Consider the following 16,615-nt stretch of genomic DNA (forward strand, 5'->3'; position numbering starts at 1 on the left):
GCATCGAACCATCTCAGGTCAAGGATCAGTCCACAGAGGGAAACTTGGAAGCGTTGTGAGACTTACTAACAATCAAAGTACTTGCCAGACATGCCCAACAGGTTCTGTAACATGACGAGGACGACTCTAAACAAGTAGATTAGCTTGTCTGCATCTGGTGAAGCACGAGCCCGACAGTGGCACAGAAGAAATACCCAGATGATAAGATGAATCTCTGCAGGGCATGGAATCAAAGTGTTGAAGGAGACTGTAGCACGCATAGATATCAGCTTTGTACAAATTCAGAATTCGGACAAGACATACTTCGGAGCATGGTCTCCATTATGCAGTGGCAGATTACCACGAATGACGCACAAGAAAAGACTGACGCGAGTTGAGCAACGTCGAGTGTAATGGCGAAGCGGGAAAAGGAGAGCCAAGCCTGGGTAATATACACATCTCCACGGCAAAAATCGGAAGCAACCCCCGATCCCGTCCTAAATCGACGCGCGTGCCTTGCTTCCTGCAACAGCTATCTATCCCAGCTCTGTGGTCTGGCACTGTGATACATTCACTTCGCGGGCACTATCTTCTCCCCCTCTCTTTGATAAGGTTGACGAATGAACGGCCTGCAGGTTCCGTAGAATTCAAGAAACTCAGGATGGGTCGACTGGTCCAGGCTGAATGGCGCAGACAACACCAACTCCGCAGATTACCATCCGCTTGCTTCTGAGGTGCGCCACGCAACGGAACACAGAACCGACTGGATGAATCTCCCGTACCTAGGATTCAATAAGACCGGATAGAGATGTGTTGCCTAGCTACCAAGCCATGCAGGGGTGTGCCTGTGATGCGTACATTGTACCGCGGAACAGCAAAGAGCGCGCCGGAACGGGCTTCGGACGCTACGATAGGCAGTCTGCTATTGTATATTTGTTTCAAGACATGCAGCAGAAGCGTAGGCTGGTGATGTTTGGAAGTGAGTATGACGCCTTTCTATGGCCGTGATGATGATGCTTTCCGGAGTCAGCAACGCCACCACAGAGATCAATGGCAGAAGAAAAGCGCTTAGCGCAGGTCTGGGATTCCTTGTTTCTATTCGTGGCTCGAAAGTGAGGTCTACGTTCTGTGATAGGCATCAAAATGGTTAGGGTGGCAATAGCCAACGTCAAAAGCAAAGCGTGGGTTGACAAGAGCCACCACATCAACTACGCGGTTGCTATCAAAGCAGCAGCACAACAGCGACTTGAGACAAGGGACGGCAGGTTTTGGGAATGTCTGAGCTGAACATGCCGTGTTGCCTTGTCTATTGTCGTCAAGACTTCCGACAGGATAGAAATTCTCCGCGAGCCCGCCGCTTCAAAGCTTTCCATGGGACAGCTTCTGCAGCAGCAACGGAGATAGTTGGGGAAGCCGGCATCATCCCTGTTTCTGCGGCTTGATTCGATATGCTACAGGTGATATGTATGATGATGAGTGTATCGAAGACAGTTTGCTGCCCGATCACGGCCATGTGCTTTATCTGCCCATGCTGTTGGGCTGGTGGCTGACATTTATGACAGCTAGAAGGAAACGATTGCTTCGGTGATGCAGTGCCAAGAAGCAGGCTCGGTGGATGAATGGAGGGGTAATTGCAGTATCGAGGTAAGAACAGCACCATTATTTTCGTCGGGTACAGCATGAGGATTGCCACGTACATACCCCTGGTCAAGAGACGGACGCATGTTCCGTTCGCAGCCGCCGGAGAAGCTCTTGAGCAGTTGGCCAAGCTGTTTCTTCTGCCAGCACTCAAACAACTAAAGCCCGCCCTTGCAGCCATACTATGAGGCGACCTGGTAGTCAGCTTAGCTCTGCTTCAAAACCCAAGATGGCGTCGGACGTCCGGAGCGGCAGGCGTGATGACAGCTCACAACAAGCAGTGCGGCAGGCGTGATGACAGCTCACGACAAGCAGTGCGGCAGGCGTGATGACAGCTCACAACAAGCAGTGCGGCAGGCAAAGTCGGCGCGTATGACTGATCAATGTGTGCAAAGTGTCAGCCTGGCTAAGAACAAGTACTCCGTCCTGACACCATAGATCCCTGTCAGACCGGTTGCGCCCACATCCTTCTGGATACTCCTGAGCTTCTGCGGCCTGATGATAGGCCGTCATTCAAGCTACGAGTTGACAAGGAACATTTCCGAGCCATGAGCTGACGGTTCTGCATGGGGGCTGGCCCTGGCAAACAATGCAGGTCAGTCGCTACCAGAGCCACATCAGAGTGAGCGCGGGAAAGCAGGCTGCAACTTGCCATTTGTGTGTCGCTGGGACAGATAGGAGGTTGACTTTACCGAAGTCGAGGTCTCGGTGAGCCGCACTGACGATGGTGGCGCGTGGCTTGCACCTCGGGAGTTCGACCGCCAGTCAATCCGCACAAGTGCCGATTAGCGCGCTTCTAAGTCCCGACAAACCATTCAAACGGCGAATTGGCCATGTTGGAACGACATTCGTTTGGACGAGCAAAGCGACCTAGGTACCCATGGGATCTAGCAAACAGATGGCACCAGTGCCTGAGACGGAGCTCGACCTGGAAGTGGAGCGTCGAAGCCGTTTCTTTGAGGCCTTCATTTTGCGTTTAAAGCCGGCGTAGGTGCTCGTTCCTCACATGCTACTCTCAGATACGCTTGGCCGCCGACCTTAGACACTGCCTGATATGGGCTTTGTTGTTGTGGTGTCTTGGTACGACGTTGCGATGCAAGTTGACCGCTAGACTTGACGCACTGATTTGACGCACCCGGGGATCGGACGCATGGCGAGGAGAAGAAAGACCATTTCAGCTGAGATCAGAGCCGCAAAGCCTTAGCATCATGGCACAGCAGTCGATAGTTCGGCGAGAAGGTTCGGCGGAGGTTCGACGTGTTCCGAGGCTGCTGACCTACCTAAGTGCCTACCTAGGTAGGTAGGCAGGCAGGTGGAGTGGGCATGAGAGTCCTGGATTCCGAGGGCGAGGGCGGAATGGGGCGACTGAAGGCGCATTCCGCTGAGTGTTCATGTCGTCAGATATCTCCAGGCTGTGAGGAATACAACGGGTTCGAAGAACTAGATTCGGCACATGCAACCAGTTGCTTAGGTATGGTACATGTCGTTGGATGGTGTTGGATGGGGTGGATGCACAGCACTGTTGGCAGCCACAAGGCCAAGGCAGATCAAGAAAGAACTGTCCCCTTTTTGGTGCGAGCAACGGACTGTGGGGAGGCCGGAACAATCCGCCATTCGCTGGAACGCGACAGTTCGTGGCCATAGAGGTCGTGATTGGCCGACGGGATGGCCGACGGGATGCACCTTCCGGTCCAATGTTACGGCGTCGTGAGCCACGGGTTCCACGGGTCGCGACTTCACAGCAACTCTGTCATTGTAGGGCCCCATCTCTGGCCGCCAGAGTACGACTGTCCGTCTTCCACAAGATATGGCGCAGCTGGGTTTCTCCCCCCCCATCTCAAATCGCGCTGAAGCACTGCTGCCACGTTTCTGCCAATTCCCAAGGCTTCTTTCTTCCCGAGAGAGCCGCCGGCGGCGGCGGCCGGAACAGCAAGGGCCACCATCTCACCCTGACCTTCTCTCCGTGGCCCAAGCACCTTGGGGATGTCCGTCGGACCAAATGCTCGACCACCTGTTTCTCTCCACGACCCACCAATTCCCACGGACTTGGCTCGAAAAAACAGACAGGATCTGCTCTGCTCCCCTTCCTTCACTGATGGCACGCGGTTTCGTCCGAGCTCTCCTGGATCATCTTTCGACTGCTGCTGCCAAATTATTACCGTCTGGCTCGTGTTGCCTCGCACCGTCCGCCGCCGCCCCTTCCATCCGGTAAGGTAGCCCGGCACGAGGACCTCTGCAGTCTGCACTTTCTGGATCTTGCTTGTCTCACACAACGGATTCCGACAGTGCATGCAGCCGCTCGACAGGGTGATCAATCAGCCTTGGCCGTACAGGTTTCAGGGCCAGGGCTGACGGCCTGCTATCGTCGTCGAGGGCCATGGCCGAGCTCCGTCAAGCACGCACTTCTGGTACCAGTGCGCGTGCGCTCGTGACGTCGCCCATGTCTGAGCTACCACCAAACTCGCGATCTAGAGCCTATTAATCTATCCGATCACGTCATGGACCTCTTGCTACGCCTGGCAATTCGCACAAACTGATCGCACTACGGGACGGCCAGGGCTTGGGTACACTGTCAGATGAAGCCTAATCGGCTGCCTGTCTGTCCACCTGTCCGTCAGTCCGCCTGCTTACCTTGGACTCCTGATCCTATCGTCCCTCATAGAGGCGCTAGGTGGCGCAAACGCCAACTACCCAAGCCAACGGCTCCGTCCAGAAGAGGCAACCTATTGTCGTTCTCCCACACGCTTCGGTGACCGACGCTTTTCAGGGCCGGTCTCACAGGAGTCTATTCTCTCCTTGACTGGGTGGGACCAAGAGGAGTGTGCAATTATGACCGGCAATTTGACCCTTGGCCCTGTCTTACTTGACCTGGGGGCGGCTCATCCATCAAATGGATCCGGTTCGTGGAGGGTAGCTATCAGTATGGTGACGTGACGACTTGAGATGAATTATTTTCGGTCAATGAGCCTGACAGGGGGGTCCAGGCACGCTGAGCCTCTCTGCCCTTGATATAAATTTGTCTGCCATCCCTATGGTAGATCTCTGTGCCTGATACCACTCAGTTCAACCAAGGCATCTCTGGTGACCAATCCACACAATGGTCGGCACCATGTCTTTTCTCCTCTTTGGAGACCAGTCGCTCAACACGCATGCCTTCTTGGCCGAGTTCTATCGTCTAGGGGCCCCGAGCATCCTTGCCAAGACCTTTCTCGAACAGGCCGGCCAGGCTTTGAGGGAGGAGATTGATGGTTTGGGCAAGCTGGATCGCGCCCAGCTACCCATCTTTCGCACTCTCCAACAGCTTAACGAGAGATACCACGCCCAGTCTCGCAAGCACTCCGGTGTTGACAGCGCCTTACTCTGTGTCGCTCAACTAGCTCACTATATCGAGTAAGCCCCTGAACAGACTCCAGGAGAGATGGAACACAGAGAACTGACGTAACCGTATAGTCGAGCTGAAAAGGAGCCTCAAGATGTAGTGGCCCATGAGGACACCTACATTCTCGGGCTTTGCACTGGTCTGTTCGCTGCTGCAGCCGTGGCGTCGACCGGTTCTGTATCTACCCTGATACCCCTTGCCGTACAGACTGTCCTGATGGCATTCCGAATTGGCTCACATGTCGCTTCACTGGCGGAGAGGCTGTGCCCTGCCACTGATCGGTCTGATCCTTGGACGCACGTCCTGGTCGATGTCACCGAGGCAGATGTCAACAAGGCGCTCCAAAGCTTCCACTCCTCCCATGTAAGCACGCCCACCTACTCTGCAATGGTTTCGACAGCTGTTAATATTGTACTGCCTAGTCCGTACCTCCTCCTAGCCAGGCCTACATTAGTGCTGTGTCTACCCACCGTCTAGCCGTCTCTGGCCCTCCAACCACTCTCAAGGCGTTGGTGGAAAGCAATTTATTGGGTGCACAGTCGACATCGATCCCTGTCTACGGGCCGTATCACTCTGCCCACCTGCACTCTGGTGTCGACATTGACAAACTGCTGGGGCTTGACGACGTGAACGTTACTCGTCTCCTCGAGCAGACCAGGCCGCGTTCGGCGGTCATGTCTGGAGCTCGAGGCACCTGGATCGCCAGCCTCGACACGAAGGATCTTATTCGTGCTGTCACTCGAGAGTGCTTGACGGAGCTACTACAATTTCACAAGGGCCTAGAACTCTGTGTTGAGACAGCGCAAGCTTTCGACGGTACCAGCTGCTTGGTCATCCCCTTCGGCCCAACAACAAACGCCGAGAGTCTCTCCAGTCTCATCAGGCAAAAGACAAAGCTCACCGTCATCACCTGTCAACCACCAAAAGTCACAAACAACAGTGACGCTCGTATTGGCAATCATGGATCCAGTGGAAAGTGCAAGCTAGCCATTGTGGGCATGGCTGGTCGCTTTCCAGATGCTGCAAGCCACGAAAAGCTGTGGGAGCTTCTGTCGCAGGGCTTGGACGTCCACCGTGTCGTACCAGCTGACCGATTCAACATCGACACACACTATGATATCACAGGCAAAGCTATCAACACTAGTCATACCCAGTATGGCTGCTGGATTGAGAACCCTGGACTCTTCGACCCTAGGTTCTTCAACATGTCGCCGCGCGAAGCCTACCAGACCGACCCCATGCAACGCATGGCCCTGACCACGGCTTATGAAGCCTTGGAAATGTCTGGGTATGTCCCGAATAGGACAGCCTCTACCAGGCTTGACCGGATTGGTACATTTTACGGTCAGACCTCCGATGATTGGCGAGAGATCAATGCCGCACAGGAAGTCGACACATACTTCATCACCGGGGGAGTACGCGCCTTTGGCCCTGGCAGAATCAACTACCACTTCGGTTTCAGTGGACCTAGTCTGAACATCGATACAGCCTGTTCTTCCAGTGCCGCAGCTCTGCAAATCGCATGCACCTCGCTCTGGGCCAAGGACTGTGACACGGCAGTCGTTGGCGGCTTGTCTTGCATGACCAACCCCGATATTTTCTCAGGACTCAGCCGTGGCCAGTTCTTGTCCAAGACTGGTCCCTGTGCTACGTTTGACAATGGAGCTGATGGTTACTGCCGAGCTGATGGCTGCGCCTCCGTCATTGTGAAGCGTCTGGATGATGCCATTGCCGACAAGGACAATGTCCTGGCGGTCATCCTGGGCACGGCTACCAACCATTCTGCCGACGCCATATCGATTACCCATCCTCATGGACCTACGCAGTCGATCCTATCATCAGCCATTCTCGATGAGGCTGGCGTCGATCCTCTCGATGTTGACTACGTCGAGATGCACGGCACTGGTACTCAGGCCGGTGATGGCACGGAGATGGTCTCCGTCACAGACGTTTTCGCACCTGCCAACCGCAAGCGCCCGGCAGACAGACCTCTGTATCTCGGCGCTGTGAAATCTAACATCGGCCACGGTGAGGCTGCTTCAGGTGTGACAGCTCTCTGCAAGGTTCTCATGATGATGCAAAAAAACGCCATCCCTCCTCACGTCGGCATAAAGAAGGATATCAACAAGACCTTTCCAAAGGATCTTGCGGAGCGAAACGTCAACATCGCTTTCCACATGACACCTCTCAAAAGGCATGATGGGAAACCCAGGAGAATCTTCATAAACAACTTCAGCGCCGCCGGCGGTAATACTGGTCTCCTTCTTGAGGATGGTCCTAGCCAGACGCCCACACAGGCGGACCCTCGCAGTGTTCAAGTCATTACTATCACGGCCAAATCCAAGACGGCCATGATTAAGAATGCTGAGCAATTGGTTACGTGGATGGAGAAGAATCCCGAAACCCCGCTTGCTGATGTTGCTTACACCACAACGGCCCGTCGCATGCAACACTACTGGCGCCTGAACGTCGCCGCCTCCACCTTGTCTGAAGCCATGTCGGCCATCAAAGAGAGGCTCACTCAAAACTTTGTGCCCATCTCGACTGAGCAGCCAAAGGTGGCCTTCCTGTTCACAGGTCAAGGCTCTCATTATGCTGGTCTTGGCAAGGACCTCTACGCCCACTACTCTGTCTTCAGAGACAGCATCAATGAGTTCAATCATATCGCCGAAGTCCATGGCTTCCCGTCTTTTGTGCCATTGATTGATGGCAGCGAGCCTGATGTCTCCAAGCTATCACCCGTGGTTGTGCAGCTTGGCCTTTGCTGCTTCGAGATGGCTCTGGCAAGGCTGTGGGCTGCATGGGGTATCAGGCCTGCTGTGGTTCTGGGGCACTCTCTCGGAGAATATGCTGCTCTGAACGTCGCCGGCGTACTGTCCGCAAGCGACACCATATATCTTGTCGGCAGTCGCGCTCAGCTTCTCGTTGACAGGTGCACTGCTGGTACCCATGCCATGCTTGCTGTGCAAGGCCCGGTTGGGACTGTCAACGAGGCTCTCGGTTCCGAATTCGCCTCAGTCAACATCGCCTGCATCAACGGGCCTCGTGAGACCGTTCTCAGTGGTGAAGCTGACCACATGATGAAGATTGCCACGCAATTGGGCGCGTCTGGATTCAAGTGCACCGAGCTGAAGGTCCCCTATGCTTTCCACTCGGCCCAAGTCGAGCCAATTCTTGACGAATTTGAGCATCTTGCCCGTTTCACTCGCTTCATGCCTGCTCAGGTGCCTATTATCTCACCTCTTCTCGGTAAACTCGTCGAGCATGAGCTTATTGACCCTTCATATCTTCGCAAACATGCCCGTCAGCCTGTGGACTTCCTCGGGGGCATCATCTCGGCACAACAATCAGGAGCAATCAACGAGAAGACCGTCTGGCTGGAAATCGGCCCTCATCCTGTGTGCGCCAACATGGTCAAGGCTGCTTTTGGAGTGGCCACCATTGCGGTACCCACGCTTCGACGCAATGAGTCAACCTACAAGACCTTGAGCAACGGGTTGTGCACTTTGCACACCGCAGGCCTGAACCTTGACTGGAATGAGTACCATCGGGATTTCAGCGAGTCTACTCGTCTACTCAATCTGCCCAGCTATTCCTTCGACGAGAAGAACTACTGGCTGCAGTATAGTGGTGATTGGTGTCTCACCAAGAACCGGGGCTCGGCTCCGGCCAAGGCGCCTGCTCTTCTGGAAGCGCCAAAGCCCAAGCTCTCGACAACTTCAGTGCATGCCGTCACCAAGGAGGAAATCAACGGGGACATTGTCATCATTGAGACCGAGACCAACCTTTCCCGCGAGGATACAAGAAACATTCTTGAGGGACACTTGTGCAACGGGACCCCTCTCTGCCCTTCGACGCTGTACGCGGATATGGCAATGACCATCTGTGACTACGCTTACAAGCTGGTACGACCCGAAGCTGAAAAGACTGGACTCGATGTTTCCGATGTGGAAGTTCCCAAGACATTGATCTTCGATGATAAGGTCGAATCTCACATGCTGCGCTGTAAAGCAACTGCCAATATTGTTCTTGGTCACGCTGATCTTGTTTTCCACACTGGCGAAGGCCCAAAGAGGACTGAGCACGCGAAATGCAGGGTCAACTTTGGCAACACCGAACAGTGGGCTGACGAGTTCGAGCGTGTCAAATATCTCATCAGCGGTCGCATTGATGCCCTCGTTGAGGCCGAGAAAGTTGGGAAGGCTTCAAAGATCGGCAGAGGCCTGGCCTACAAGCTTTTCACTGCCCTTGTGGACTACAACCCTCGTTTCCAGGGGATGGAAGAAGTTATTCTCGACAGCCGAACATGCGAAGCCACCGCCAAGGTCTCCTTCCAGACGAGCGAGAAAGATGGAAACTTTTTCTTCAGTCCGTACTGGATTGATAGCTGCTGCCACATATCCGGCTTCATCATCAATGGTACAGATGCGGTGGACTCGCGCGAGCAAATCTTCATATCCCATGGTTGGGGCTCCCTCAAGTTCATCGAAAAGCTCGATGCCTCCAAGACGTACCGCTCCTACATCCGCATGCAGCCGGTCAAGGACACCAAGGTCATGTCTGGCGATGCTTATGTTTTCGATGGCGACCGCATCGTAGGAGTCTGTGGTGACGTTAGGTTCCAGTCGATACCTCGCAAGGTCATGAACATGGTTCTGCCGCCCCGCGGGCGCGCGGCAGCCGGCATGATCACCGGTGCTGCGCCCAAGGGTGTCTCCAAGCCCACAGTCGTGTCACCACCCAAGGCGTCTGCTCCCAAGACGAAAACCTCGAAGCCGCTGACTTCCTCGAATATTCACACCGTCAATGCAAAGCTTGCCAAGCCCACGTCAGTTGTGGCCGAGGTCATGGATATTATTGCTAAGGAAGTCGGCGTGTCTCATGACGAGCTTGCTGATAACATTGCCTTCACAGACCTTGGGTGCGACTCACTCATGGCACTCACCGTGGCTGGACGTATGCGAGAGGAGCTTGATCTGGATATCGATTCTCATGCTTTCGTTGACCACGCAACGGTCGGCGCTTTCAAGAAGTTCCTGGCCCAGCTCAAAGTTCCTGATGATGCCGGTCTTGCCCAAAAGACTCACAGCCGCTCTGGGAGCTATGGGGCCCAAGACTCTGGTGTCTCATGCGTCTCCGACTCAGAATCAGACCTGACATCTTCTGATTCTGTTGTCACAACACCCCCAAACGAAAGTGACGAGACGTCGCTGAAGGATGGTGAAAGTCACGACAGCCTACAAGCCATTGTACGGTCTACCATTGCTGCAGAAATGGGCGTTGATATTGACGAAATTATCGCCGCTCCGGACTTGGCCGCACTTGGTATGGATTCGCTGATGAGCCTCTCCATTTTGGGCACACTGCGAGAGCAGTCAGGTTTGGATATTCCTGGCGACCTTTTCGTCCTTAACCCCTCCCTGTCCCAAGTTGAGAAGGCCCTTGGATGTGGACCAAAGCCGAAGGTAGCACCAGTAGCACCTAAAGTGCCCAGCATTGCTCGCCCAGCCTCGCCGCCGGTTGCCCCTACACGGGTCATCAACACCCATCCCGGCAACACCACGGCGAGCATCACCAAGCCCCCACCACCTAAGGAGATCGTTGATCACTACCCCCACCGCAAGGCTTCATCGACTCTTTTGCAGGGTAGTACGCGGACTGCTACCAAAAAGCTCTTCCTGATTCCCGATGGTGGCGGTTGCGCGACCTCTTACACCGAGATTAGCCAAATCTCTCCTGACTGGGCCGTTTGGGGACTCTTCTCGCCCTTCATGAAAACCCCCGAGGAATTCAATTGCGGCGTGTATGGGATGGCTGTCAAGTTTATTGAGGAGATGAAACGTCGCCAGCCGCAGGGGCCCTACCATATTGGGGGTTGGTCGGCTGGTGGTGTCATCTGTTTCGAGATTGTCAATCAGCTCACAAAGGTTGGCGAGCGCGTCGATAACTTGATCCTTATCGACTCCCCTTGCCCCGTCATTATCGAGCCGCTCCCTCGATCTCTGCACGCCTGGTTTGCTTCCATCGGGCTCCTTGGGGATCGCGAAGATGCGTCGAGCAAAAAGATTCCCGACTGGCTGCTCCCTCATTTCGCGGCTTCTGTCAATGCCCTCAGCAATTACACGGCGGAGCCCATCCCCGCCGACAAATGCCCTAACGTCATGGCCATTTGGTGCGAGGACGGCGTGTGCCACCTCCCAACCGACCCTCGTCCTGATCCGTATCCCACGGGTCACGCTCTTTTCCTCTTGGATAACCGGACCGACTTTGGTCCCAATCGCTGGGACGAATATCTCGACATTGCCAAATTCCGCACCAGGTCCATGCCAGGAAACCACTTTTCCATGATGCATGGTGACTACGTAAGTAATCGCTCGCATGCCTGCCTCAATTCACAGCGACTAATACAATCTAGGCCAAAATGATGGGTACCTTTATCCGCGAAGCCCTGTGTCAGTAAGCTTGCTCGAGGCTACGATGGTGCGCTAGCACAAGAACACCACCCACTCCTATCTATTAGTCATGGTCACATCTTGGTCTTACCCCCTTATATACGCTCCTTTCGACGAAGTCTTATGTTATGAGAGATCCTGCATTGGTAATGTTTTGTTTTTGGTTGTATCTACTAGCGATAGGGCAGTAGGCGTGCAGGACATGATGGAGATGGAGCACTGGGGTTGCTCAGATTGGCCACTGCCAGATGCCCACGTTCTTTTACAGCTCATGCTTCCACCAAGTCTTATACTTTTATTAGAGAGGGCAGAGGTATGTCCCATCCTAGAGTCGCTTCCTCCTCAGATCGTCGATAGATTACAGTACATTTATGAATCGAAACGTCTTCGTATAGTCGTCTGTAATGGGAAGATTGAACACGCCGTATATCATTGTCTTTTTCGCGGATAACGGACAGTTTTGCCCACTGGTCCACAAGCTCATCCAAGTCATAGGCTTACATGTTTTTTGTGCTACAAAAGGAAAATGTCTTGGAGCAATCGGCATGCGGCCAATCGCTGGCGAAACTATGAAATGTTAGGTTTCGGGGCATGTATTTGTAATGCGGTCTCACCAGCGTCTGCGTAACTCAGGCTCGCTGGTTTCAAGCCTATCACGATACAAGCTATGTTCAAGAGCAAAGGTTTATTCTGGAAACGACGGTGGGATCGCCTCACCCCTGCAGACTATCGTTAACCTGATGGTTTATTACAGATAAACACACCCAAAGTATGATACGAAGAAGATGACCTGTAACCGGTCTATGTACAGTCAGGGGGCCGTGGGCCCGCCGCGAGTGCGAGGTCATAGCTGGCTTACTCGGAACGCACGAGGCGGGGCCGCAGGAGAGCTTGAAGGGGGCGGCGGCGCCGGACCAGCCGTTGGGGAGGACCTTGCGGAGGTTGTAGCGGATGCTGAAGCGGAGCTGCGGCATCGACTTCATGCCCTTGGGGCACCAGTTCGGGGTGCCATGAGTGCGGGACTTGTAGGCCGTCTCGAGGTCGCCTCGTTGACACAGCTCGGGAAGTAGAGGAGCTGCTGGAGGTGGGTGCCGCAGGTCGCGCTGGGGAAGCCGTTGGCATCGAGGGCGCCGCCGCCGCCGCCCTCGCAGAACCACTCGGCCTTGGACTCGGCGGGCAGTTGGGCCTTGGTCTTGGCCTGGGCGTCGCCGGCGACCATTTTCAGGTTCTGCGGGATGGCCACCTCCGCGGGCGCCTCGCCGAGGTTGTAGTAGGCGCTGAAGCGGGCGACAGGGAAAGGCTCGTACGTCTAGCCGCCATCCTTGGTGAACAGAGGCGTGGGGATCCAGTAGACGGACAGGTCGTTGGGGTTCTCGAGGTTGGTGCAGCCCTTCTGAAGCTCGGCGCTGGTCTTCGTGTTGACCGTGACGGCGTCGGAGCCGAAAAAGCAGTGCAGGTGAGACTTGTCATACTGGCCAGGGAAGACTATGGAGTCGATGTTCTTGAGCATAAAGGGGCCGGGGGCGCTGATGACGGTGTAGGCCTGAGCCACGCCAAGCAGGGCGGCGGTGAAAAGAATGGAAGCCGACATCCTGTGTCTTGCTGAGGTACTGGAACGAATGTAGTGTAAAGAACGAAAAAAAGGGATGGGAAGGGAAGACACAAACGACTAGATCAAAGTCAAAGAGTGAATGAAAGACTGACTGGACTAGAAGCAATACGTTTCCATCGTCGGTGTTGATTCTATAAAGTACCTGCATGTTAGTTCCTCAATCATGAGGTTGCCACCGGCCAGCCCAGCCACCTGGTCCACGACTTCAGGCCAGAGGAGGCTGTATGCTACGTTATTAAACCCCTCTGCAATTTCCGTTGACAGGCTGAAGCTGGCCAAGAAGTCGATATTGGCGTCGAAAACTCCCAATGCAGTATCTCAGGGGTGTTGCTTAACGCAAAAGGAGACTGGCGTCTATTTGATGTGTTTCAAATGAGGGCGAGGGCCGAATCATCCTTGAACATTCGGGAGGCACCACAATTTGTGATCTGTGCTTCGTCTGCCGTCCAAATTCGACAAGCGCACAGGGACTGGATTGTGTTATGTTTCCGACTTCACATGGAATCTTGCGGCTGCGTCCGCAGGGACGGGGAGCAGCAAGGATTGCGACTGCATGGCAAATCTCAAGCAACATGGTGTCAAGGATCATGTGGCTTGGAGTTTGTTTGAAGTAGAACAAGGCTAGGAGAAGAGACTGCCCCTCTCATGAGATATCGCGATTTATTCTTGCCCTGCAACAGCGCGCTTATCCATGTCTGTCGTTTGGCTGCAAGTGACCTGAGAGTTTCCTGAGCATGGGCTACTAATCCATCACTATAGCGTGGTTAAGTCTAGACTATTCATCGTTGCCGTTCTTGCCGCGGCGTACACTTGGCATCTCGGCTGTTTTGACGAAGTGGCCTAGAACCCACCCGATCTCGCGACAAGGCGCAACAAGGGTCGGATCTTATCTTACGTTTCTATCTGATCACGTTCCATGTCTTCCCGTTTGTACTTTATAATGATTTAATAGGGGCTGCTTGGTGTCTGAATCAGCGTCTTTCTGTTGCTGATAGCCTCATAGCGCGTCGGGATGGCTCCCTATAGACATTCAAAACGAGAACAAAGTATATCTTCTGAATTCAGGAACAGCTGTGTATGGTCACTTATATCTTTGGAAGAGACGAGACGTCATGCAAGGATGCTTCAGGCCATGGAGCCCGCGGCCCCGAGTAATTAAAATGATAAGATCACACAGCTTCCATGAACTTGGACACAATTATTCGACTCATACTGATTTTGAATGATCAACCCGCACGTTACTCAGACATCGAGTCACATCTTCCAACGGCCCATGGTAAACTCGAACGATTGTCTGACCATTTATGTAGCAGTCATACAGTCAAAGCGTCTTCCCACTGGCCGGTTTTAAGAAGGGCAATGAACAACAACGTTCTGTCTCTGCTTGGGGGAATAATGGCCATGATTCTCTTTCTCAAATTTGCGTGGCCAGGGAACTCACTCGTGCACTGAATAACAAGGCATGATCATCAAGGCCAACAAATGTGTCAATCGCCTTCAATCTTCGTGAGGAAGGGATCAGAACCCGAGCCAGCCCCATGTCTGCCGATATCCATTTGAGGAGCTCATTAACTTGTAGTCCCCACGTCATAGGTACTCAGATGCTCCTAAGACGATGGTAGAGCAAGGCCATAATTGTTTGAAGAAGTCGTCAGTTAATCAGGATCCAGGGTGTGCCAATGCAGAAAAAACCTTCGGCCAGCTCTTCATTCACAGTACACGACCTCCTTTGCCGTCCCGGCCTACTAGCAGACCTATACACGGTAGGTGTCTGACGGCATTGGCCTTGATTGCCAATCTTACCCGCATTGTGATGATGACCAGGCCAATTCAGACGGAATGCCAAAGTCAGCCCAATCCACGCAAGCCGTACATGACACTAGGCTTCTTTTGCTGGATACATTGGGGAAATACTTTTCTGGCGACAACGCTGGTCGATCAGTGGATCGGTCACTCACGAGGCGTTCTCAACCAACAGGTCTTGGGCCAATGTTGATCTTGCTGTTCTTGTAGATTGCCACGGCACGTTGGGCGAGCTCGTGTTACTCCCTGTGCGTCCGATCAGCGATCTTGGTGAATTGTGTTGCTTTCTGAGTCCCCGGCACTGCGAGAGTCACAGATAACCCCCAAACTTGGCTGAAGTCAATAGACTATTGACGTTGTGTAACGCGCACTGCCGATACGAGCCTCACTCTTGGGCTATTGAAAGAGGAATTGGGTCAGCCAACGGACGCCATTGTGCTTTTCTGGACACGACTTGGATTCCATCATCATGCTGACATGGTAGTGGCCGAATCCATGTCTGAAACTGCAGGACAATGTGTCAGCCCTTCGCAGACCGACGATGCAAGACAAGCGGAGCGTTTCTTCGCATCACATGCCTGGAGCTACTGTTTGAAGTCTGTCAAAGTTGGATGTGTGCATCGTTGCATTACGTTTCGGAGAAAAGTCTGGTGGGTGTCAGTTACATTGCAGAATAACCTACATATCGGGACTTTCAGACTAAGCAGTGTCATACTAGAACTTATGGTTGTACGTGTAAGATTACAACATGTGACGGTGGGGTTCGAACAAAACTCTCACGAGCCGGAGAAGCTCGATAAAGAAAGGTGCAGCGGACGGTCGACTGTTATCGCACCACTCTAGCATCGGCGGCGGAGGTGAGAATGGCCACTCGAGAGATTGCCAGCGGCCAGCCTATGTTGTGGTACGGCGCCTGGCGGCATTTGTTGGGAACTTTGCGGCGACCCGTGGCTTGACTTCCCAGGTGATAGCACCGGGATTCGATGCTGTAGATGAATTTCGGCCGTCTTGGACCCCATCCACTCGATATTGCGAGGGGTTGTTCCGCTGGCGAAACCCCGGTTCCAGAAAAGAAAATGTTGCTGTGGAACCAGGTATGGCGGTGATAGCTGGAATCACCGGGCAGGTTCGATATGAAGAATTTCCAATTCTAGCGGAAGGTGCAAAGCTGTCGATTTTTCATCTCGAAGGTTGATCACGCTGCACAAGATCGGGTATCGGTGCCGTGTGGAAGCATGTTGTAGCGGCTGTGATGTGGCCGAGTTTTCAGGGCGTTGGTCTCTCACAGACGTGGATATGGTCTTCTTGCGTACACCACACAACCTGGGTGGTTCACGAAGACTTCGCAAGCTACAGGGAGGTCAAAGCCAAAAACTTACCGTGCCGTTTGCTATGTATGCGATTTTTTTTCAAAGCCATGAAGAGTAGTTCGAAGTTCTGACCACCAGCTACACAGTGTGGGTGGTAAGAATTTGTGAAGGTCGAAGTGCCCGAATGTTCCGTCCACGTCTCCAATGTTTGGTTTGATCCGAACTCTGTTGTAGACATGTGAGGAGGGCATTTTTTTTTATACCAGAGTGTTGATGGCGTGTCAGTCGTGGATGCGTATTTTTTTCCCCTTGAGACTCGGGTACCTTTCCAAGGAACCTTTCTCTAGGACGAAGTCTTTTTTTTGGGGGGAGGAAGAGAATGTTGTATCCAATGGTCTTCAGAAAGTACATGTCTCTGGGGCCTGAGGCGGTGGCATACATG

At 53.5% G+C, this 16,615-nt stretch overlaps 2 protein-coding genes across 2 annotated transcripts; one reads left to right on the forward strand and one right to left on the reverse strand.

Annotated features, from left to right (window-relative positions):
- Positions 1–4,714: 4,714 nt before the first annotated feature.
- VDAG_00190 (conidial yellow pigment biosynthesis polyketide synthase) lies at positions 4,715–11,456 on the forward strand (the record flags this gene model as incomplete). Its single annotated transcript, XM_009651567.1, has 4 exons — positions 4,715–5,007; positions 5,068–5,359; positions 5,419–11,358; positions 11,412–11,456. 4 exons carry the CDS (start codon positions 4,715–4,717, stop codon positions 11,454–11,456), a joined length of 6,570 nt encoding a protein of 2,189 aa, XP_009649862.1.
- Positions 11,457–12,196: 740 nt separating this feature from the next.
- Positions 12,197–13,039, reverse strand: VDAG_00191 (uncharacterized protein; the record flags this gene model as incomplete). The annotated part of the gene is made up of 4 exons (XM_009651568.1): positions 12,197–12,249; positions 12,308–12,434; positions 12,503–12,725; positions 12,780–13,039. 4 exons carry the CDS (start codon positions 13,037–13,039, stop codon positions 12,197–12,199), a joined length of 663 nt encoding a protein of 220 aa, XP_009649863.1.
- Positions 13,040–16,615: the final 3,576 nt, after the last annotated feature.

The sequence above is a fragment of the Verticillium dahliae genome, genomic scaffold (assembly GCF_000150675.1).
Source record: "Verticillium dahliae VdLs.17 supercont1.1 genomic scaffold, whole genome shotgun sequence".
Classification (NCBI taxonomy): Eukaryota; Fungi; Ascomycota; class Sordariomycetes; order Glomerellales; family Plectosphaerellaceae; genus Verticillium; species Verticillium dahliae.